The following is a 24549-nucleotide window of genomic DNA, read 5'->3' on the forward strand; positions in this document are numbered from 1 at the left end:
ATGCTTGGATTATGCCTGTCAGCGAACACAGGTAAAATTATATTTTAGCTTGGAGTGGGCTTAATAATTGATGTTAGCAATATTTAAACAGTCTGGACAATTTAGGGATTTACTAATGTGAGTCTGATCCCTTGCCGGTCACACTGGTGTTAGCTGCGGGATATGGCTCACAAGCTCTTTTTGGTGAGTAAAACTACCCTTTAAATGCACCACAGAAGTAGCACAAACAACAAAAACATAGTTACAGGACAGCTATAGATCCCTGTAGATGGCCATCAAACTTTATCACCGATATCACAGAGCAGAGGTCATGGGACAAGATTTAGAGTGGTACTGGCAGGGCCAAGAAAACTCCTAATAATATAAAAGATATCAAAGGAAGATGTTTGGGGAGGTGGGGACTGCTATGCATGGCTTTATTGGAGAACTTGTCTTTTAAATGACAGTTTGACATCTAGGTTAAAATTTCTGCTACTAATGAAGTAAAACACATAAACTGTGACTGGCTGTGTGTTTTCTTTCCATGGTCCCATTGTGGTACTACAGGAATGGATCTAGAACTTATTTCTGTGGGGGGAAAAAAATACGGGGGGACTGATATTTGGGAGGGAGTTTGAGGGACTGGATTGCAATCACAGACTCAGGAGGAGGTGGGCAGAGATTGGACTACAATTGCAAACCAGGGGGAGACTGCGACTGGGGTTGTGATCACAGGCCAGGGGAGATTTACTGTGAATAAACTGACTCTCAAAAATAATAGATTAAGCCAAACAATTTTGTCCAACAGTTGTGCAGTTATTTTTCCTGGTGTTTCTTACTCAAGGAGTTGGTGGAAAATAGTATAAACACTGCACATCTCTAGGGGCCCCCTGGACCCTCTAATGCCCGGGAAAGCTTTGCCCGTTACCCCACTTAGCACCTTAGTACCCTGGGTCTATATAGTGAAGCCCAGGTGGGTTTGTACAAAAACGGCAGGTCAGTGTCCCATGGACCTACCTTTATATAAGTGTGCGGAAAATACAACAGAATAATGATCACTGTATACAGACATAGCAAATGACCATCTGCCAGGAACATCCAGGCCTCAGAAAGTAAAGCTTCAGTGGGGCAAAAATGGCCTCTAGTGTTCATTATTGGTATTTTCTCATTTTAAAAAATACAAGTGCACACACCTCAATGAGAATGCGTGTGCGCACATGCATGCACACACACACACACACACATTTTTTAATAAAAAAGTAATAAAAGTTTTCCCTTTTCGTAATACAACTTTCTCTATACAACACAATTTTAAGTTCTGTATCAGTTCAAGTCTATGATATGCAATGCTTGGTAGGCCCCTGAAAAACTTTCTGAAAAAGCCAGAAGCAGGAATATAAATTAGTATGAGTAAAATGTTTTGATTGGGAATCACCTGGGAACCGAACAGAGAATAAAAATAGATTCACACTGCCTTGCAAACGCATACATCATGTGTATCTATCCTGCCAGCATGGTATGGAATAGTCATGCAGGAGCTGTGCCTGAGGAATTTGGTTGTCATGGGTACAGTGTTCCGTAAATGGCAAGAGGCTGTTGCACTGAGAAAGCAAGTACACTTGCCCTTTGCAGCTTTCACGCAGCATTATATTTGATACAAGCTCAAGCTATGGGAACTGGCTGCGTAACTTAAAGAACAGTATGCTCATTCCTAATATTGCTGTTATGACACTGTATTTATTCCAATAAGATTTGTTTGGCTGGGATTTTGGTGCATAAACTCAATCTATGAAGACTTTAAAATGGTGCTGTGGTATTTAAAATGGTTAACTTTCTTGTCGTTATTTTAAATAGCATTCAGGTTGGAATGAGATCAATTATTTTTTTCAAAGTCCTAATCCTTGTGACCCAAGTGTATTTGTTAATTATATACTGACTTGAAAAAACAACTTCTTAATACAATCTGACCTTGGACCCCAGTGCCTTGAGTTACACATGAGTGTGAAATGTCAAGGCACAAAATAGGGACAGTTACCAGCTACCATTCCTCAATGAAAACCTGCCGGGACAGGAGAATCAAAGGAAAAACAATCACATTCTTTAAAATATACAGACAAGCACCCCGCTTCCACAAAAAGAATCCATCAGAACACAGGCATCACACAAACAGCCAGTTCAAACCAAAATACCAAGTGCAAGGGGCTTGTGATGGCATGTGAGCATTTGCATTAAATCAGATACAATTTAATGTTGCCAGTCTGAGAGAAATGACCTCATTTCTCCCGAATTTAATACACCCAACTTCATTAAGTAAAATTATTTTAAAAAAATAAAACCAACTGTAAGTGATTTGCATGCAATTTTACACAAGTAACACATGCCTTTATCTGACATTTTCAGAAAAATGCCATTTAAATTAGCATTTTCATTAAAATACTTGCTTCCTGAGTCAAAACAGAAGTGGTGTTCGAAACTAATTTCAAAACTAAGATTTGGTCTGGTGTAATTCACTCATGTAAAATATTTTTGAGCTGCAGATGGCGCTCAAGTAGTAGCTTTTTTAATTGATCAAACCTCTTAGGTGGTAGACAGGAGATGAAAATGATACTTCATTGCAACATTGTAGTAAATGGTCTATGCAACAGCAATGCATGTAATGCATATTTGAAATATGTGTAAGATAATCGGCGAGTTCTCCAATTCGCTCTGTTGTGAAAAACCAGGCTCATATGTAAAAGCAGTATGCAAATATCAGCACCATGTAAGCAAAGCATTATCTGACCACCAGTAAACAGAATGATTGTTTATGTGTCTCATTTGGGCAGGAGATTATTAGGCATAGGCTGTTGGATATTAGTAGCTAAATTCATATGAAAACAAACTTGTTGCGAAAGAGAAAGATAAAAACACAGAATGTACAACAGATAAATTGGCAAAACGGGCATATGTCTCTCACTGTTTGATGTACGAAGTTTGCTGATAGTTTAGTCCGTATCCATCTTTTTGCATATAATGTTTTGGAATTACCATTGCGGCTCCAGTATGTAAATTGATCCTGGATCAGTTCTGGCGAGTAGATAGTATCCAGGGCTATATTTAACCTTTGGGTCCCAGCTGTTAGAAGCGTGTCGTTGTCCACCGCGTCCACTTTCCCTCGAAGGTGTGGACCTCCAAATTTGCACACAGTGGGTGGAGTTAATCGTACTGGACAACCTTCGCAACTCATCCAGTAGCAGTACTCACTTCCAAATAAACATTGTTTACTGCTGAACCTGCGTCAAAGTAGGAAAACCGGTCGACTGAAACGCTTTCTGACTTGGGCATTTCTTGTAAGTACACACATAACGACGCTCAACTCGACTTTCTTATTTTAAATAAAATACAGGGTCGCTGCATTGGTCATTTCGCTGCAATAGCCGAGCCTACGCTTTCAAATGCACAGTGCTTAAAGGATCGCCAATAGATCTGTTAGGTGTTGGATAATATCAAATATATTTTTGTAAACCAGCCTGTTCCTGCTTCTTCTTTACTTCACATTAAATAACGGTAACTTGCGCCACGAACATCAGTGGCATTGCGCCTTATCTTGCAGCGCTAATGTTAACACGTGCATACTGGGGATCTATTTTCAGAAGTGACAGGTTCCGAACATCCAAGCGTCTCTTGCTCTATCTGACATTCCAAGTGTCAAAGTGCGTGGCATTTAGTCGTGACCAGCCCTGTTACAGCGTACATACGAAACAGAAAAAATCTATAAACCTGAAGGTTTTCTAAAAATCTTTATTTCTCACACATATTGTTGCTATTTTCTGATAGTTGTTGATGTATAGGTGTGGAACTGATTTTGACTTTGTGTGGGTGTAGCATACTGCCAAACTGCAAATTGTGCTTCTGGAGTATAGGTTCGAAATTCAAGTATTTTGGGGAGTAGCACAGTGTGTTGGGTCTGCATATGGTCATTGCATCAGACAAGGTTGAGTTTTTGTAACCTGTGATTTTAAACTTTTATTCTGTACTTTATTGAAGTGCACTATGCAGATGTCATTGTCCATAATATATTTGACTTACAAATCTTATATATGAAATTAACTATTCATACTGCTGGGGGTTTACTGGAGCACAGTATACAGAGTTACTGGAACTTTCTCAGTGTTGCAAAAGCACTGCTGCGCTTTGTATTAATAAATTATCAACAAATAAATATTATATTATATAGATATTATATAAAGCTTTGGTGGTTTGAAAACAAGAGCAGTTTGGAGTTGCTGGAAATTCTCTGTTCTGTGGATGAGAGTATTTTGTGCTGCATATGCAACATGCTGCATGCTATATTTTATGCTCGTCTCCTGGCGTGGTGATAATTGTTTTGGATAATTTATGTGATGGGTGTTGGTGTACCTCGCCCTTAAACTCCCTCTCAGCCTAGTTTCTTGGTAGGCTTCCATAAATCTACTGCCCACAGGTACCACACCTTGTGCAATTACAATCAGGGCTGGGGCGTGTTGCTGTTTAAGTATTTTGTAGGTGCTGCTGCTTTAGCTTTGTGTTTAAATTCATATATTCACTGGCATGAAGCACTGTGACGTCTGCTGTGTGAGACAATATCTTGTCAGGCAGAGGATGTGGATTCACAGCCCAGTTCTGACTGCGCTATCGTAGCCTCTTCTGCTGGTGCTCTCTCAAGGTCCACGTGTAAACTTTAGCTTTAAGTGCTAACCCACCTCTGGGATATAGTCATGATGCATGGCTTCTCTACACTTACAGTACTATATGTGGCACATTATAACCCCTGGGAAATATGTGAATTTTAGACTTTTAAGTACCACATAAATGCATCCCTAGGGAGTCATAATGTAATAGTTTAAGAAAGAGGTGCAAGGAAGATTATTTTCACTGTACTTTATCAATGTTCTCAGTGCTGGTCCTCCTGCTGAGGTTTTATTGAACTGATTCCATGAGCAGGAAGAGTGTCTGCTCATAGAATGTCGATCGAGAATCCCATTCCCATTTTTTCTCTGACTGTCCCTTCAGCCTCTTTGAGTGATAAATGTAGCCTATTATTATAGTTCACCATCTGCTGAAAAAATAGTCCATTGTGAACTGATTACCTGTAAAAAAAAAAGGTAATGTCATTTCACTGAAAAGCACATTGAACTCTAAAGCTGGCAGAACCTCCATTGTTGTTGTTGTTGCAGTTAGAGTAGACTATCAGCGCCCCTAATTTGACAGTACACTGCTATCTTTTCTGCTGTCAGTATCGTATGAATAGCAACACAGTATCATGATTACAAGATTCTGTTTTTAGAATTTAATCAGAGGTTAAGTGGTGTTGTCTGTATTTCTTGTTATTTGGGACGTACACACCTAGTAACTCAAAGGCAAACAAGTGCACTATTTGTGGGCGGTGTGAATTTCGTGGCAAAGTTCTGTTATAATAGTGACACGTGTTTCGACTGTGTGCGGCAAACCGCAGTCTGTCAGGCCTCTGGGAGTAACATTCCCTTTGCCAGCTCTCTGCATAGTGCATACCATTCCTAAATAAATAAATAAATAATAAATAAAAAATAAATAAACTTTTATTATCAGGGCAAAGCATCATGAGGATATCCTTATTTTTACGTGTGCTGTATAAATAGACAAAGTGCTGAAAATTAAAAATGAAGGTCACTTTAGTCCTTGAAAGGTGTGGCAGCCATTTTCTGGACACGCCCTTTAGCTTCTGCTCTGAATAGGCTTTTGAAAGAATTGTAAGTTGTTGTGGCTGGCAGATTTTGCGGGCGAGATTAAAGAAAAACAATGTAACCGCTTAACTGCATTCTCCTGCACACCCACAGAGCCACTGCATTTTTGGCATTTAGCAGGCACTCTTATCCACAGCAGCAATAGAACAGCTTCCATTTTTTTTGCTTAAAAGCTGTTTATGCAGCTCGATATTTACCAAAATGATTAAGGATAAATGCCTTGCTCAAAGGTACCGTGGCATTTTCACCAGGGATTAAACCTGCAGCTTCAGAGACAGAAAGCCAGTCCCCCGACCTGTTGTGCTACATTGGAGCAGCTTCTGTGCATGAGCCTGTGAGAACCCCAGGCTGAATCTGAATCTCCCATGCCGGCGGTTCTCATATTTTTTTTTGGAGAAATGAGTGCCCTGTCTCTACAAATGTAACTGGAACCTGCTGTTATAAGCCTGTTATTCCAGCGTACGTGAACCCAGTAAGGTGATCCCTGCAGGCCCTGCCTCCTGTGTTCACTGTAGTCCTGTGTGACTTTGGCACACAGATAGACATTGGCAGCTCTCTGAGGGAAGAGGCAGCTGACTCGAGCCTCTGGATAGCACAGATTCCACACCATAGTGGGATGAGAAATAACAGTACTTGCCTACCTCAAGGGCAAGCGGCTGTGCATTGGTGTGGTTATGTGTTCGTGCTGACAAGTTTGTGAAGGAAGTGTAAGTGACAGTGTGTCTTGACTGTGCAAATATGTACACGTGTGTGTGTGTGTGTGTGTGTACAATTTCACCATGCTTCAGGATTTCTGACAAGTTTTAATTAACTAACAACTGCATGCGTGTGGTTATTGTTCTGTGTTTGTTGATAAATTTATGTAGATATGAAGAGCATATTGACCTTGCTTATGTTTGAGCTAGAGTCACCTGCTGCGTGCCTGTCCGTCAATCATAAATGATTTGCATTTCCGTACAGGGCATTCCAAAAATAATAGGACATGTATGTGTCCCGTGCATTAGAACAGTACAGGGCAAGCAGATGTCTCTTGTCTCACAGCAATAAAGAACATTTCTTAAAAGACTTAAAAATGCTTTTTTTTATGGTAACCCGCCATTTATTTTCATAGCAGAATGTTCGAGCTCAGTGTATTAGTGGTAAATATATAAAAGAATGTCAAATGTCATCCAGCAGATCTAGTTGCTGGACCATCCCTCCTAATCCTCTTCGATGTGTTGCTGCCTGTGTTGCTCTGTCTGCATGTGACCTTTGTGCACATGCAAAGAGATATAAAACACTTCTGCCTGTGGGGTAAAAACTTGATTTGCAGTCAAGGTAAACTTTGATAGACATTAAATTAGGCCTGCAGATGTCAAATCCTTTATCTGGTTTATTCCATTGTGGAAAACCAACACTGAGAACAGAATCAATCAGCTGTGGAACAGGGAAAAGAGTTTTTTTTTCTCTTTTAAATACTACTTTAAACAAGTTGTGTGCAGGTGGTGTGCACCTCATTGGAGCCTCTTGTTTAGAATTCACTAAGCTTGGTAAGTCTCTCTGTGTGGTGCGTATTATGTTTCAAATAGCCTACATCCTGATAAAACTTTGGCGCTATTTCCTCTTAGACCATGAAACTGGTTAAGAAGGGCTAATTTGCATTAACCACATCGTGGAGGCAGTTGGAGATTAGATTAGGCCTTGTTATGTGTACTGTAGATTTGTGCCATTCTCCGTTCCCATGTCAAAACCAGTCAAAGGAGAAACTTCTACTCTTCCCTCCAAAATGGTACGTACATAATCAGAATGAGGAATTATTTCTGTGATCTTGTACAAGTCACTGTAATGAGCCATGATATGGAAGAGGTGTACCCTGTTGGGTTTCACTGTGTTGTGTGCACTGGTGTGGAACCAAGAAATCATTGTGTTCTACTGTGTATTCCACTTAATGAGCTTAGGGACAGCTGAGCGTCTTCTTAAAGAGGAGCAGGATTGATTTCCTCTAGTCCATTTCATGACAGGATTTAGGTTGAGAGTCCTTAATTGTTTACATCATTTGCCATTTTAACACCCAACTGCTTTGGTTGCAGTACTTTCTTTCCTTATTATTATTCATGGTTTGCAAATCGGTATAGTTTGGATTTATTGTGTAAATAATTCTCATTTTGTATGCAGTCTTTTAAGATTGAGTACAAGTGGTGAAGTAGAAGTACGCTAGTATATGCCTAGTATTGTATATCAGTGCTAATTTCTGCAGCCTCCTCTGTTGCTTTGGGAGAGTGCAGACAAGTGTGTGCTCTGCTGCAAAGTGCAGAATGTTGAGCACTGCTTCTGATCACATGACCATTTGAAAGTCAGGCTCACACAGACATGAACCAGAGGAAGACGCTGTGGCTTAACAGACTCACTGGCACGTGATGAGATGCTGGCACCCCGATTGGCTGAAAGCCTCCAATCCCTGTTGCAGTGTGTCGCCAGTCTGGGCTGCCAGCGTGGACTGGCATCCTTAACTCAGTGGACCACACAGAAGCCCTGAAGTAGTGTTTCACATAATTGTGACAAAGCTGCAGGGATCCACTCTCCCCTTTTACATCAACCACTTTGATGATGTAGAGAGCCCATATTAGTAAACTGAATTATTTTGGATATATTTGGCGTTAACAATGTAAAAAAATGTCAGGAGGCCCTTCATGGGTCATTAAATTACAAGACTGACAAATTGATTTCTCTCAGTCAGTTTACTATGTTAGTTTTGTGATGTAAAGATTCTTATAAAATGTAGTTGGGCAATTCCAGTTCCGTAGGGAGGTTTTTGTTTCCACCAATTATCCTGGCTAAATGAGCAAATTGGCAGTAGCACCAGCACTGCTTCACTTGTAGATTAAATCACAGTAAACCGTTTCATATAAGGACACAACAACAGTGTTCGGCTGTCATTCATGCGCTTATCAAGAATGAATCTGAAATGTCAGATGGTGTAAATGTCAGGCCTAATGAAGTAATGAAGGCCAGAAGTTGGCATGAAAACTAGAAACGGATACGGCCCTGGTGGCCCACTTCTGCTGCAGATGGATATTTAATGAATGGGCAATTACCCTGGTTTAAAATGATGTAACTCATTCCCAGTATAGTCTGGTTTGATTTGAGCTGAACCCAATAATATAAGTTGCGATCACTCAGCGTTTTCATTATGCATCAGGACAGTGTGGTTTGCTCAGTGTCAGAAGCTGACTGTATGTACTCGGGTCGTGATAACAGGCTCTTTCTCGATTTGAAGAGTCCGAACTTCCGGATTGCTGTAATGATCAGCCGTGGGACGCATTACAGATGCCCCACGGGTGTGTGCATTCAGTGGACACCAGCAAGCAGAGAGGTGGGGCTTGTGTCAGGCCTAGCCAGGCACCTGTCTTTAACTGCACATCTGTGGCATGTTCGACACCCTGTGAATGGAGGGCCCATAAGCAGGCTATTCCAGTCACTAGACAACTCTGGAGTGTCTGTTTACTGTACCTGTAGAGAGAAAGTACAGGTTTGCATGTGTATGGGAGTGTGCTCGTGAGCATGTGTTCGCATCCCCATATGAGTACCGTATTTGGTGTGTGTGTATGTGTGTGTGTGTGTGTGTGTAAAAGGGCTGTTTGTTTTGTACAGTCACAGTTTTGACAGTGTATGTGTATGACGTGTTTGCTTTCACTTTGTTGTGTGTCATCCCTGTAGAGGGCGCCAGGGCGCCTCAAGGATTGTTGTAAGCATGTGAAAAAGGAAGGACAGGATGAGACTGTTCTGATTTAAAGAACAACTGTACTGCTCATTAATTTATTTTGAAATGCCTATACATTTAATTATGCAAAGAATCTCTCTGCGGGGCCTTCATCCAAGTGTGATCTTGAACAGTCTACACAATTTTATTAAAACAGAAATGTGTTTCAGTGTTTAAACAATCCTATCTGATCAGCCATGCATTTCCTTGATAAGCATTTAAGATTGCTTGGGTTATAAAGTTTTTTTTTCCAATTTGTGGCTTAATCTTCCTCCTGTGAACTCAGATCCGGTGTCCTCAGTTTTGTGTCCCCATTTTCACTTAGCTAGAGAATATATTGGTATATGTGGAAGCAATAGATAAAGTTATGTAGCAACTGAATATATTATTTGTATGTGTTTTTAAGCACTCAAGAGTGACAGTATGATATGCAGATGTTTAGTGTAATGCTATGTACATATAGAAAAAATATACATTTAAAAGTAAGGGGCTAACAATATATGAACTTTAATTTAATTCTATTGTACAATATTGTCTTAACACTTGTTCTACTTTGATATTTGTTTTCAACCATAAAGAGCTGAATAATCCATGTTCTTATGCAAGTAATTTCCCTTTATTAATCCATGTTCTTATGAAAGTAATTTCCCTTTATTGATGATAGTCTGTTTAAAAAAATAAATGCATTACAAAGACAACATTGAACTTGTTTATTCAGAACTAAATGATAACCAAGCAAAAAAAATAAATAAAAATAAAATAAAAAAACATGGACAGCAGTGATCAATTTAAAGAAGTTAAAGAATTCCTCAGTCCTGATCCTGGAGAGCCACAGAGTCTGCTGGTTTTTGTTTTTGCTTTAAGATTGGCAACTGATTCAGACTCAAGAAAACAGGTGACCTGAGTTAGCCTTGCAATCAACTGCTGCACCTGATCAATAGCAGTGCTACAGCACGAGCCAGCAGACCCTGCAGCTCTCCAGGACCTGGACTGGGGACCACTGGTTTAAAGGCTAAATTTCCACCCCTACTATTTCTAGCACACAAACCCAACGCTGAGTGGCTTAGCGATCCCTCCCCCGGTACTCCAGACCCCTCAGCCTCGCACTGTAGCAGTTTATGTGATCGTGTTCCATCCTCTCCCCGTCTCCCCAGAGCTCAGCCATGCTGTCCAGATCCTCTGGGTGATCCCCTCTCTTTGGAAGTATGGAATCTGAGAGCGCCGACCTCCAAGCGGAAACGCGGGGCCTCCCGCTGGACATCGACAATGTCCACATGCTGCTGCAAGGTCAGTCTGTGGAGACTTGATTTCATCTAACTGCTTTACCAGAGGGGAATCACACCCCCTACCACAGCTGGGAGGATCCATGCCAGGTTTTCCATGATGCAGGCAGGCTGCTGTGCCACACAACGGAATCTTCATGCTTTGATTTTTCATAGTTTTGTTTTTTTTGTGAGAGGGATAAACTGTATTTTTTTACATTACATCAGCTGAATTGTTATTATTATTTACAGAGGGACACGAGACAGTATAAAACTTCTGAGTTTTATGTGAAGGGACAGAGGTCACTACCACGGAAAGAATGAAATCGTAGACAAGGGTCACGTGCATCACCCTTTTATCTTCCTGGCAGGCTGTCTAAAATGCTCCCTCTGGTCTTTGGCATACATAGCACCGGTGAGATCATTCATAGCACTGAACAAGCTGTCATCATAAATGCAAGACGAGCTTGCGGAGGTTACTGCAATCAGAGCTCAGGGGGCTGTCAACTTCTGGGGTGTGTGAACTATGGATGCCAGCATGCAGTTAGCTCTGTCACAGATTCTGTGGAAAATGTCAGACCTGAGAGTATTTTATTTTCAAGTTTACCAGCCTTTACGCTGTATGTCTCTATTCATCCCTGTGTTAAACTGTGCCTGCCCAGGCCTGTTGAAACAGAGGAGTTTTCTTTTCTTCTGGGACATGGGCAGATTAGTGTTATTTGTCTAACAGTGAACCATTCATGAATGCGAAGTCGTTTTTAAAGGCTCTCCTTCAGAGGGGAAGGGAGAAATGGCTTACTGTGATACATGTTACACTAAAGGCGCGAAAGTGAGTCATGTGAGAGTGTCAGTCATGTACTGCACGTTTGACTTCACTGTGTGAGGGTTCCACTGTGATATTCTATCTGTGTGTAATGATAAAATACACAGCAACAGTGCTGGGGATCAGGCTCTGAATATTCACTTGCAACTCTTTTTGAAGGCTTGACCCTTCAGTTTTATCCAATTTTGACCTATGTACTGCATAGTTTAAGTCACTTGTTTAATTAATGTTCAAGATCGTGAAAAGGTGCTGAAATTGTTGTAAGAAGTTTTCTTTGAAGCAAACAAAAACAAATGCCTAATGTATTCTCCCACTTGGAAAAGAAGATTTATTGGTTACTTAGCACAGTTAATAATTTAATACTTAAATCTCAGTTATGTACCGTTAGAATCGGGCTTTTGTTTCAAAACGAACTGGGGCACGTGTGTGTGTGCGCGCGTGCATGCATGTGTGTGTGAGTGCGTGCGTTTGTGTGCGTGTGTGTGTGTGTGTGTTTGTGTGTGTGCATGCGCGCATGCATGCATGCGAGCATGTACTTGTAGGTGTTACGTGCTTGTAAGGTGCTGTCAAATATTGTTTGGTGCGATCACTTAATATGTACAGTGTACATGTTTGCTGACCGTCTTAACAGGATGGACACTGCCAATGTGGCTTTGAAAGAAGGCTGACAGTGTGGTATAATGGTTGGGGAACTGGACATTTAAGTTGCAGGTTTGATTCCCAGGTATGATACTGCTGTGTGGTATAATGGTTAGAGAATGGTTGGGGAACTGATCCTTTAAGTTTCAGGTTTGATTCCCAGGTATGGGACTCCCATTGTACGCTTGAGCAAGCTGTTTAACCTAAATTGCTCCAGTAAAACAACCTGATGTATAAATGGGTTTTCTATATAAAAAGTAAAAATTCACCCTTGAGAAGAATGTCCAGCTGCTTACATGGATAATATATAAAGAATACACTTTGTAAGACACTCTGGGTGAGGATATCTGGTGGGTAAAAAAAAATGTAGCAATCAATTCTTTTGAAGAACGCTGTGGAGGTTGAAAATGCAGAAATCTGTCTTCCAATTTTGCTGTTTATGTTCTGTGTTCTTGGAAGCCCTGCTTGAGGGTCATAAACTGTGCTATTTTTGGCCCCTGACTGGCTCCCCTTTAGCCTTATTTAGACATGTGTTAGGTCTTTGTGGATGTATTTGTACTGGGGCTTTAACTCCGTTAGCTGTGCAGTGCCCAGATGTTGTACTGAATGTGGGTCTGCTGATGACTGGCAGAGATGTCAGCTTTCAAAATTGAGGATGAGCTAAATATGCAGTTCCTTCATTGATTTTTAATGGTTTTAAATGAGTACCAGGAAAACTGATTTCTGTGTTCTGTGCTCGCCCCAGTTTCCATTTGATTGTGTTTCCGAGTGAAAAAGCAGGTTTCAATAACCAAGCTCAAGTAATGCTGTGACATTGTCACGCTTTGTGAAGGGTTACTCTCTAATCACCAAAATCTCATTCTTGAAGGTAGTCACTGTCCTGGACTTATGAAATTTATTACCCAGTGTATTGGGCCATATTGTATTTTAATGTATTTAACTTCAGCTATGAACATATTCCTATTGAATGCATATTTGAAGTTGTATACATACTACAATAAATAATAGACACAAGGACACTTCCTAGCTAGGAAAGCTAATATACAATATAGGATTAAACTTTTTGAATCTCAGAGCCCTGAGTATCTGATGTTTAATCTTAAAATCCAAGATCTGGAAACTTATACTTTCCTTTCCTCTTCATTTAAAATACTTTAGGTCCTTGTTTGGCATCAATAATTTAATTTAACCTGAAATGCCACCTGGTCGTAATTCTTAAAACTGATTATGAATCCCAAGGCTTCATACTGTATCTCTAAAAATCAGTATGCGTTTTGTATTAAAGTTTTGTATTTAATTTTTAATTCACAGAAAGTGATTGTGATGCAACCTTCCAATTCCAAATGAACAGTAATATATGAAATAATGAGAGTTCGAAAGGTGGCAGAAACAGATTCAACATGCTTTTCCGTGAGTGGAACAAATGTAAAAAGTTCCTGCAGAGCTAAAAAAAAAAACAAAAAAAAAAACAATGGGTATGGAAAGCTGCCGCAGAGTGATGTAAGCATGTTCAAAGTGCTTGGACTGGAATTAGTCTTGGTGTCATGGGGGGGAGCTGATGTGATAGTCATGGGAGAGCTCTGCAAAGAACTCAGTGTTAATCTAGCTGCTGAGTGATAAACCAGATTGCACTAATCAAATGGCTAAATCAATCAAGTTGTATTACATAAATGATGTTTTTCAGATGAACCATTAAATCATTGTGAATTTTAATGAGTTCTTTGGAACAACATATTTTGCATATGTTTTGTCCTGTGCCTTGAAACATTAACATAATTAATTCACTGAATGCCTCTGCTTTTTAAAAGCATGGAAGCAGAGCTCTATTGTGAGAATGGCTCTAATGCGGGAGATGGGTCAAAGTTGGAGGCTCATGATGGTTCTGCGTGTGGTAGCAAACAGTTTCTGTCTCTGAGTGGATGCCCAGAGTCTTGTTTGCTTCCACCGAAATGTTTGCTGTAATACACATTATTGATGCTATTTTGCTGGACTGGCAGTGTATCAAAATGTACCCTGGAGCAAGGTACTTAATATGAATTGCTTAAGTAAATATCCAGCTGTTGATAGGATTGTAGGTAAAAGAATGCAATCTGGATAAGAATGTCAAAAGTGTATTAATCTCAATATGCTATTCAGTTTTATGACACAAGAGTACAGTAACAATGCTCCATGTGTAAATCCGGTGTGCATTGAGATTAATATTTGCATGTCTGGAAAACCAAAATGGAAAACCAAAGACTTGTTTGCTCATTTCCAGCGCTGAATGAAACTTGTGTATATCACCTTTTATCCAACTGCTGCAAATCAATCCCTAGTCATAACATTTGTTATTGTTACCTTTCTGGAGTAACTGAAGACCGCAGTCAGGTTACGCATTCTGTTGTGCTTAAAAAGACAAGCCTCAATTAATCATTAATTATGAAGATGCTGTCATACTTTGTGATACAGAAAATTGTCTTGTTTAGATGCTTGGCAGATTGTGAGTAGATTCCCAGTGATTTAAGGTGTTATACACCAATGTTGGTATTTGACATTTGACAGAGAATGGGCTGAACGATGCAAATACTTTTGTGGCCTTGACTACATGTGATTGGATATTTCCCACAGTCTCGTGAGAAATTTAGTGTGGTGCTCATGGTTATCCCACCCCAGTGGTCAATGCATATTGCCTGAAAAGGGGAAAGTCACCTGAACTGCCACCAGTATGCACAGTATAGCACCCAGCTGATTGATACACGGCAGCCATTTTGATCCAAAATGCTCACCACACATTGGCTGGGTTGGAGAGGGAAGGAATAACATGTTCACTATATGGCATTGTGCTCACACTGACCCGAGTGGTAGCCATCAACATGCAGGATTTAATGGAAACCATACCCAGAAAACTTTAGCTCCACTGAGATTTTGGTCTTAGTTTTGATGCGCCTGTTTGATCTGTTGGTGTTGGATTTCATGGAAGAACTGTCTGAAAATAGAGCAGAGAATCACTTGGCTCGTGGTGTGGCCACATTAGCGCTAAGTGCAATTTCCCGCTTAATGGAGCAGGGGGAGCTAGTGCTGTGTGACACGCAAACCATGTTGTCTTTTTTGGACGTGATTCAGGCATGTTTTTGTCGAAGCGGTTTATAGACACACTAGTTCAAACTACTTTTGTCCCATCTCTGCTCAGGTCAGCATGCACATTTGTTCAGTGTGGGTGCCTTTGACAGTCTCACCAGACTGACCAGGCAATTCATTTCCAAAGAACCTCGTTACTGTGGCCACTGTGATGTAGGCAAGCTCCACCCTCTTTGCTGGTGGTGGAATCACTCACTCGCTCTGTGACTGTGCTAACTGGGTCATAGCCTCTCTTGTCTGGGCCTGCAAGGTCTGTGTGGGAGGGGTTTCCACACTCACCTGCTTTCAGAACCTGTGGGACAGGTGGTGTACTGGAAACCCTGCTTTCACTCATTATTCATCTAAACGACGATGCATAATTCACTTGTGCCATTGATTCTTTTGACTTGCAGGTTCATGTAGGTCTAATGATTCTCATGAACACAACAGGAAAAGTCAGGTTTCTGGCGTACACTGCAGAAGGCTGTTTTTGAGTACTGTGCTTATGAACAGCGTTTATGCTCAACATGATCAACACGATTTCAGTTTAAACAAAGGAAAGCACCCAGTCGAGTGATTATACTGGACTGGTTTATATTTGCGTCATGGGTGAGTATTTGTTGTGCCTTCAACATTCATGTGTGTTAGAGATTTTTCTCAGACTGTGATTTCGTGTCTGCTTGACTATAACTACTGTAGGTGTGCAACATCAAAAAACATGAAGAAAACAGTATTGTAGTGTGATTGCATAGAAACACTCAAAGCTAATGGCATTGAGGGAAATAATTGTTATTCTGTGACAGTGCAGTTATTGAGTTACACAGTTGCACTATGTTATCGTTCATTGTTTTGGAATGTATTCCTTTTGGTACATTATTTATGCGTATGTGTGTCTCTGTGTGAGGGTGCGCACGTGTGTTTGTGTGTGAGGGTTTGCCTGTGCCTGTGTGTTGTCGATTGTAAGAACAAACCTTTAGCTACAGTGGCCTGCTATACTATCTCATTTTCTAATTTTGTAAATATAGTACATTTATTGAAGCTACCCAGAGTTCTATCTGTCTGCATTTTATCATTTTAAATATGACCAAACTCTCAAAGAGAGAAAGGAACAATGAATAGAAAAGGTCATTTGATTAACACGGTGCATGGGAGAAGTAACAGCATTGTCTAGATATGGACTACTGATAGTGGAGTGTACTGTACATGGTGTATTTTCTGTCTGTGTTCATTGATGTATGTTCTTGAAAGCCTTGAAAATGTCATAGAATAAGGTAGCAGTCTGCTATTCTACTGAATTCTGACTCATCGGGGCTTTGTATCACGGTTCGAAAATTGAGTTCTGTGCATAAACCTGTATAAAAAAAAACTTTAATGTATTTCATGGGTAAGATTGAACTAACCAGGGTTGGGAAAAAAAAACATTTTTTCTTATCTTAAATGAAGCAATGGAAGCAGTGCTGTGAAACTGTGCTGTGGACCCTGAATGTGTATTTGGGATGCGGTTTCTGCGGTACGCCTTCAAACACCCTGGCCTTTCTGGCCCTGAGTGTGTTTGAGTCACACTTGGACCACTTCCTGGTGTTTAACATTAGACCCTGCCCAGAGTCCAGTCTCCAGACTGGCCGTGGGCGGAAGGAGACACCGTCCGGTCGGTCTCCGAAAAACAGCTTTGCGCCCGGAGGTGGTAATGAGAGCGTTCGCTGGTCACCTGGGTGCGCTGGGGTCCATTCTCAAAGTGTGCCGGGAATAGGCCTGTCTTTGGAGGAGATAGCTGAGGTTTCAAGATTTGTTTATGAGGTGAGGATTTGGGAAGAATCTAAGGAAAATGAACTGGGAGGAAAGCCCACCGTCAGACATTTTTTATACCGTTACCGACTTTGGCCAGTTGGACAGTGGTACGTGGACCTTACCTGCCTGGCTTGTGCTCTTTGTATGCAACCATTTATTGTATACTGATTATAAAAAATGATTTACAAGAGAATCAGGAAAACACTAGCATTGATGGCTATTTTTCAGAAAATGGAATTTGAATTCCATTTTCATCTTTGCAGGTATACATTTTTTACATTTTTGAAGATAGCGTTGGAGGAAAGCAAAACATAGGTTTAAAAATATGAATTTTAAATTTTGGATATTTGGCGCCCATTGTGGGGCTTTGTATATCCATTTCCCACCCTGATTTGGAATATCCAGTTACTATTTGTAGCCAAGTTCATGCAGGATACCTCACTGCCAATTTGGGAGAGTGAGCACATAGGCGGTTATCCCCTTCTAGCCTGCTTCTTTTCACACCACAGCCCACAGCCAAGCTCGTATATAGTTGAGTCAGAGGAAGACTTCTCTTATGCAGCATGCAGTCCATGGGTGCAGACCTGGCCAGTGGGGGTCGCTAGAGAGTGATGAAATGTGGATCTCTAACCAACCAAACCTTCCCGTACAGTGTAATGAGATGCAATCGCCAAATGCACGTTGACCCAAGATAACATTGTGAAACAAAAAACATAATGAAACAAAATGGCGTGTGTTCTGTGCCCTGTAAACCTACATGTTTTGAGTGTGTCTAGATGTTCATTCAATGTTTGTCTGTCACAGTGGAGCAGGAGCAAATTCAGAAGAGAACTTTCACCAACTGGATCAATGCTCAGCTTGCAAAGGTGAGGTCAACTTGTAAAACAAACCATGAAAAACCTGCTGAAAGTCCCTGATCTCTGCCATACAACATTTTAAATGCTTATTTGCTTCTGTTATTTCTAAACAGGAGTATATTTCAATTGCTTTAGCTGTTTCAAAAATGTAGGAATAATCTTTTTTTGTCAGGGCCTGGTTATAACCAAAACAAAAACAATGCTCATTGAAAAATTGACTCAGGCATAGAAACTCATTTAGTATGGTACTGTAACATACTGTATGTAGACAACAAAAATCTCCAGTAACGGTTCTGTACTTCTTCTGTGTACTGAATAAAATGAAAATAAACATTAGAAACTGTGCAGGCCAGACCCCCCTAGGGCCCTCCCTCCCCCCAACGAATGAGGAAGACAGAGCCCAGACCATAGATACCTCCCAGTGGGGCCAGGACACTCTGAGGTTACCCGTGGTTCTTCTGCAGCCCTGGCACAAGTGCATGAACTGAGCTGTTCCTGTCCCACTGGTGGCATGGCTTCCCTGAGCGCGTGATTGGGGGGGGGGGGGGGTGTAGTATAAATAGAGCTCTGGTAGCAGGAGGTGCAGACAGACAGCAACAGGAATCTCCCCCTGCCCCCCCTCCCCAAAGTTTGCAGAGAGTAAGGGCACTGCTTAGAAAATGTCCCCGCTCCACTGTAACCCTTTCTGTTCATCTAGCTTTACATGAATAATACTCCCACTACTGTGAAGATGAAGATGCTTGGTGGTGTATCACCTACATGCACGAATGTGAATACAAGTGTTCAAATACATTTAAAGTACTTTTGACGTATTCCTCTCATGAAAACAGTGACTGAGATTCCAGGCATTGAGGGAGTTATTTCCTCACCTGATCTCACTCTGTCACGAACATCCTCTTTGTGTTGGTCGGTTAGGAGACTGACATCATGGTAAATGGTAAATGGACTGCATTTATATAGCGCTTTTATCCAAAGCGCTTTACAATTGATGCCTCTCATTCGCCAGAGCAGTTAGGGGTTAGGGGTTAGGTGTCTTGCTCAAGGACACTTCGACATGCCCAGGGCGGGGTTTGAACCGGCAACCCTCCGACTACCAGACAATCGGTCTTACCTCCTGATCTATGTCGCCGAGTAATGTTGCTTCAGGCTGCAGTCCAATCAGTGAAATAGAAGGAACAGGAGTGTTAATCTACGGTATAAGTTAGTTTGTCATAGTGATGCTTATCTGGTGAAGTTGGTGTTTGTTGCTTGCCCTGGTGGCGAGGCTAACGCTAATGGCCGTTGTCTCCCTTGCTTCTCAGCGAAAGCCCCCCTGTGTGGTGCGTGACCTGTTCCACGACGTCCGTGATGGGTCGCTGCTCCTGGACCTGCTGGAGGTGATGAGTGGTCAGCACATGGTGAGTCCTGCTTTCCCTTACACCCACAAACCAACCCCGGGCTTTCCTATTGACTTATTGACGTGTGACCCCTACCCTCCTGCTCACAGAGTCGGGAAAGAGGCCGAGGCATTTTTCAGCACCGGAGTAACATTGAGTCCGCCCTGTCCTTCTTGCGGAGGAAATCGGTGAGAGTCTCAGAAACTGAGAAAGTGGCTGGTAGATTTATTGCTCATACAGTAGTCATTTGATAGTTTGTGGATTTATACAGAATATAAAGATAAAGATAATCAACTCATATGTCAGGAGTATGACTTTCTATCCGGCTGTCCATCACATTGTCTTGTGTTTGCACAGATCAAGCTGGTCAACATCAACATTCCGGACATCATCGATGGCAAACCTTCCATCATACTAGGCCTGATATGGACGATCATTCTACACTTTCATGTGAGTGACTCCTTCATGCAGAGATGGGGCTGGCTTCTGGCCTGTGTTCTTATTAAAACTGGAAGTAAACTAGTCCTTTTAAATGCTTTGTTAACTTACTGGGGATTTTTACCAAGAGGGGGAACTGTTTAAAAACTGTTTGAACTACTGTAATATGTTGTTCAGGTTAGGAAATGACACCTGGAATATGGCATCAGTCTGTCATCATATCACTTGCAATCTCTTAAGTAATAGCTGTGATGACACATCCAGTTCACAGCGCATACCTTTCCTTTTTGGAACGGTTTCAGTGATCTATAATGATCATGAAATTCTCGGGTAAAAAGGTGTAGTTTACATCAGGTGGAATTCTACTTGTTCTCTGAAGACAAAAGACTGCCACTCAGACACATTCCAAAATAGAGAATGCTGTTTCTCTCCACCTTTCTCATCCACTACCGTGACTGAGCATGTCCGCCCGGCTCCTCCAGATCGAGGAGCTGGCCTGCGCGCTGTCCTTCAGCTCTCGGCAGTCCTCCCTGGAGTCCCTGGCCAGCCTGGACACCTGCTCCACCAGCAGCCGCAGCAGCAGCAGGCGGAGCAGCCCCCTGCCGCGGAAAGGCTCACCGCTGCACCAGCGCTTCCGCATCTCCGCCAAGAAAGCCCTGATGCTGTGGGTCCGGGAGCAGCTGCAAAAGTGAGCGTTTCTCCCCGTCCCCTCGGTGCCTAACAGGGCACTGTTACAGTATATCCAGGGGCACCTCCGGGGATTTTGGGCCCCATGAAACGATCTAATATTGGGTCCCACCACACCAGAAAATCCTATGGTCTAATATTTTTTGAGGGCCCCTGTCAGTCAGGGGTGCTCTTGGAATCATTATAACCCCCTCACCCCCACCCCTTTTGTCACCCCTAGTTATTACTACAGCTGAGCAATGCATTGATGGAGCAAACATCCCCTTACCTCTCCCTGTCTTGTCTAGATAGTTTATTTATTTGTACTTATTTTTAAAATGCAGAGTGGACACTCTTTCCTCCTTTCGTATCTTACCTTTTTCTTTATTCAAATGGGTAGAAAGCAGAGAGGGTAATAGATAGGGAAGGGATCACAGTTCAAAACGTGCCATGACAGGGGATGGAGCCCACACCCACTTGGGCGTGGGCAGGCTTGTATGTACACAAGAGCCCACCACCCTTCAGGCTGCACCACACCTCTTTGCAGATAGTGTATTTTTACTAATACTCTATGTGGGCATGTATCTTCAAGAATAGTCTGAAGTGCAGTTAGCAAATTATTTAATGTCTTGTTTGGACTTCTGAGTAAAGCTACGTAGAGAGAATATAGGCCTGAATGGTTCGCCTGCTCTCTCGTCCTCTGACATGCGTGTGTTTAGGGCTGGCTGCACCCTCAATGTTAAGGACTTCAAAACCAGCTGGCGTAGTGGTGTCGTGTTCCTGGCCATCCTCTGTGGTCTTCGCCCAGACCTGGTGGACCTGTCCAAGGCCAAAAATCGATCGAACAAGCAGAACCTGGAGGAGGCCTTCCGGATTGCCGAGCAGGAGCTTCGAATCCCCAGGCTGCTGGCGCCAGAGGGTGAGTGTTGTGGTCAAAATTGAAGTTGGGTTTCTGTGTCCCGGGAGGCTGCAGAGTGCTTGCGCTGTGTTTTAGAAGGGACACTGGTTACATGTTCAAGGACGCATCATGCCAAAATCTATTAAGCACAGTAAATCAGGCTCCACCATAAACAGTGGATTTGTTTCTTTTTGCTGTCTCAGATGTTGATGTCAGAGACCCGGATGAGAAGTCCATTATGACCTACGTGGCCCAGTTCCTGCAGTACTCCCAAGACATGCCTGCATCAGAGGAGGAGATGCAGGTGAATCTTCAGTATTAAAACCAGAAATATATCTATGCTTTTTCTACCTTGGTCTGTTCCACCTATGTTAGTTCTGCAGTGATGCAGTAATCTTATCTTCTTTCTCCCCTTTGTGGTGAAGGTGCAATATATGACTTCACCTCAGAGATTCTCCCCTGTGAACCTGCCTACCCACTACACTCCTGCTATCTCTGCTTCACCTTTGCGCCAGGTATGCCTCTGCTCTCCCTGCGGGCTACCTGAATTCACACTGGCTTGCACCAGGGATTTATATGACATGTCTTCTGACATGCTGACATTTCTAAAACTCCTACTCTACTACCGTCCTACTGCTGAACGAGCAAGCTATAACCAGGCTGTTTAAAATATTACACTGTGACATCCCTCTATCTTTATCTGATTTCCAGTCCTTGGTGACATTCCTAAGCATTGGTAAATTCTGTGTTAAACACTTCTCTGCATATGTTTTTGGGGGGAAAAAAAGTGCTGGAGGAAATTTACCGTAGCATGCATTTGCTCAAAGCCAAGGTTATCTTTTAACGTCAAAGTAATTGAGTGACGGCAGGGATCATTTGGTTTAAGGGCTCATTCACTCTGTGCATTCCTTATGCTACAGCAAGAGTGTTTATCCACCTTGAACAGAGGACTGGTGCTTAGAGCAGGTGTGATGTATTAGCAGAGTTGAATGGTGGTTATGGGGCCCGCAGTACGCTGCACTGAACAATCATATCTTTTGAATAAAGCAGCCCTCTCTGCCCTTCACTTTCTGCTTGTTTCCTGTTACCCTGTCCCCTGAGGGACTTTCAAAGCTATTAAAACTTTTGGTGTTTTTCCAGTAGAGATCCACAGGGAAATGATCACCTGCGTTGTTCTATTCAATGAGCAGAGTTTCCTGACCAGCCCTGTGATGGTAGTCCTGTATACCAGACCTAGGTTTGTTTTGAATTCAAATACTTTTTTTGTGCTGTATTGATCTTGCCTGGTGTAATTGAGCCTGCCAATATGACCAGAAGGCGGGGATTGCACTTTCTGAGAGTATTTCATTGGTTCCAGTACAACCAGACAAGATCAGAAAAGGCGTAGAAAAGTATTTGAATCCAAAACAAATACTTATTTGACCCAGGTCTGCTGTATACGCCAGTGTCCCTTTTTTCTCCCGGCTTGACTTGAAAAGCAAATCCGGCCTGACCGTCTGTTCTCTGACCAGGCTCACCTGCTCCATCCCACTCCTATGAGAGCAGCCCCTTACCAAAAACCTGAGCCCTCCAGATCTTCTTCTTCAGTGGTAAACGCTCTGTTCTCATGCCCAGTTTTCTGCCTGTCTCCCACAGTGGCTGTTTCCTGTCTTCCTTGTCTGGTGGTGTCTTTAACTCTCATTTTCACATCACTTTTATTTGGGCAAATAATTTTAACATTGTTTTCATCTGGTCATTTGTGAAACTTTGTTTTGTCATGTTTCATGAGCTATATTAGTTATATTATTTTATGAGCACTATTAGCTGAGAAAAACTATATGACTTCTTGCGAAAGGGAGGGGGAGCTTTGTGAGAACCATGTTGGCCATGCCTACAGACTGAAATTAACTTAAAATTAACGACTTTATTTTTCCCCAGTGCTTCTTGTAGCAGGTTAATCAGCGTAACATGGTATAGCATGTATAGTGGAATGTTATTGGAGCTGTTTCAAGGTTGGATTTATCATGATAAATGATGGTAGCATGTATGCTAACAATGCCAGTGAAGGCTAAATATTTAACAAGGATTACTTGTCTTTTCTGATAAGGCTAAAATAGCATAATACCTCAATTATTGGGCAAACCAAAAACGTTTTTTGTGGAAAATGGTAAAGAGCATATATAACTTTTGAAGGGCCTCTGTGTTTTATTTTTTGTCCTTGTGACTGTCATGAAGATTATTTTGGACTTATGATTCTGCCACCAGATCATGTTGCACTAAATTGCCACCTCTCCAATCATTAACCTCTCTGTTGCCATGACCGCAGACCTCTGCCAATCAGAAGGCTCGAGAAGTGACCTGCTGGCTGGAACAGGCCTATCAGGAGCTGGTTGAGGGGTGGGACTCCACAGAAGGCGAGAGCTATGCAGAGAGATACCATGTAAGAACCTCCACAGGGCACGTCTCCTCTGCTCCAGTTATAGCACAAGTACCTCTCCATCATGTGGAAGGAGAGCAGAGCTAAAAGGTTACCATGGCTGGATGGATGAATGCACATATAGATGTAGATATGACACCCCTATGAGATATGAGAGTACAAAAGAGTACAGAATTCTTTGTGTTATAGCTTTCTCTAAAATTTTAAGATGAAGTCTCATGCATTAAATGAAAATTAGATACAACCGCCTTTAATGGTCTTTTGAATCTTTCTGACATTACATAGAAACTGTATTTGTTTGACCACTGTGTACTGTGCTGTGCTGCGCTCTGTGTGCGTGCGTGTGCACGTGCGTGTATGCACGTATGTGTGTGTCTGTGTGCGTGCGTGCGTGTGCATGCGTGTGCATGCGTGTGCGTGCGTGTGTGTGTGTGCATGCGTGTGTGTGTGCGTGTTTGTGCGTTTGTACGTGCGTGCGTGCGTGGTGTTGGCTCAGGTGTTGATTGCGTGGTGTCCTTTGTGAGCGTGCGGCGTGTGAGCCTCCATGTCCGCCTGGTCGTACCTAGCAGCGGCGGCGGTGATGCCCCTGACGGGCCTGGACCGCTGCTGACAGGGAGGTGCACCTCGAACCCGGTCCGAATTACAGTAGCACCTGAACTCAAGGAAGTTCTTCCCGGAACTTAGATCGTAATTTTTTCTGAATTAAAAATTAGGAATTATTTTTTGGGCCTATTTGGAATGGGCAATTCAGTATTTTACTTGCTGTGTTTACATATTTATCGTTTGTCAGTATTTGAATAATTAAAGTTTGCGTACTGTACGTGTTCAGCC

At 42.1% G+C, this 24549-nt stretch overlaps 2 protein-coding genes across 7 annotated transcripts in view; one reads left to right on the forward strand and one right to left on the reverse strand.

Moving 5' to 3' along the window:
- gphb5 (glycoprotein hormone subunit beta 5) overlaps nt 1–3200 on the reverse strand; it is an 8286-nt gene extending 5086 nt beyond the window's left edge. The window contains exon 1 of the mRNA XM_064324341.1: nt 3007–3200. The gene's annotated coding sequence lies outside the window, so the exon portion shown is untranslated. The remainder of the gene's footprint in view (nt 1–3006) is intronic.
- LOC135249042 (nesprin-2-like) lies at nt 3180–23859 on the forward strand. Of its 6 annotated transcripts, none has more exons than XM_064324285.1 (12): nt 3180–3308; nt 10614–10746; nt 17872–17933; nt 19226–19321; nt 19411–19488; nt 19658–19750; nt 20221–20426; nt 21124–21323; nt 21506–21606; nt 21728–21817; nt 22814–22891; nt 23608–23855. In XM_064324285.1, the coding sequence occupies exons 2-12, from the start codon at nt 10665–10667 to the stop codon at nt 23803–23805; spliced, it is 1284 nt and encodes a 427-aa protein (XP_064180355.1). In that variant the 5' UTR covers nt 3180–3308; nt 10614–10664; the 3' UTR covers nt 23806–23855. The 6 variants fall into 6 exon arrangements, with proteins under 6 accessions (XP_064180355.1, XP_064180379.1, XP_064180395.1 ...); XM_064324293.1 differs by lacking the exon at nt 3180–3308 and adding an exon at nt 6291–6427 and having other exon boundaries at nt 23608–23857; XM_064324309.1 differs by lacking the exon at nt 22814–22891 and having other exon boundaries at nt 23608–23853.
- Nucleotides 23860–24549: the final 690 nt, after the last annotated feature.

This window comes from Anguilla rostrata, chromosome 1, assembly GCF_018555375.3.
Source record: "Anguilla rostrata isolate EN2019 chromosome 1, ASM1855537v3, whole genome shotgun sequence".
NCBI lineage: Eukaryota > Metazoa > Chordata > Actinopteri > Anguilliformes > Anguillidae > Anguilla > Anguilla rostrata.

Bases quoted from the DNA above. Each gene is read 5' to 3' on its own strand.
- LOC135249042 (XM_064324285.1), top strand. From the start codon at position 10,665: ATGGAATCTGAGAGCGCCGACCTCCAAGCGGAAACGCGGGGCCTCCCG. The intron at 19,489-19,657 runs GTGAGAGTCTCA...GTGTTTGCACAG, and splicing joins CCTTCTTGCGGAGGAAATCG to ATCAAGCTGGTCAACATCAA. The intron at 21,818-22,813 runs GTATGCCTCTGC...TTCTCTGACCAG, and splicing joins CTGCTTCACCTTTGCGCCAG to GCTCACCTGCTCCATCCCAC.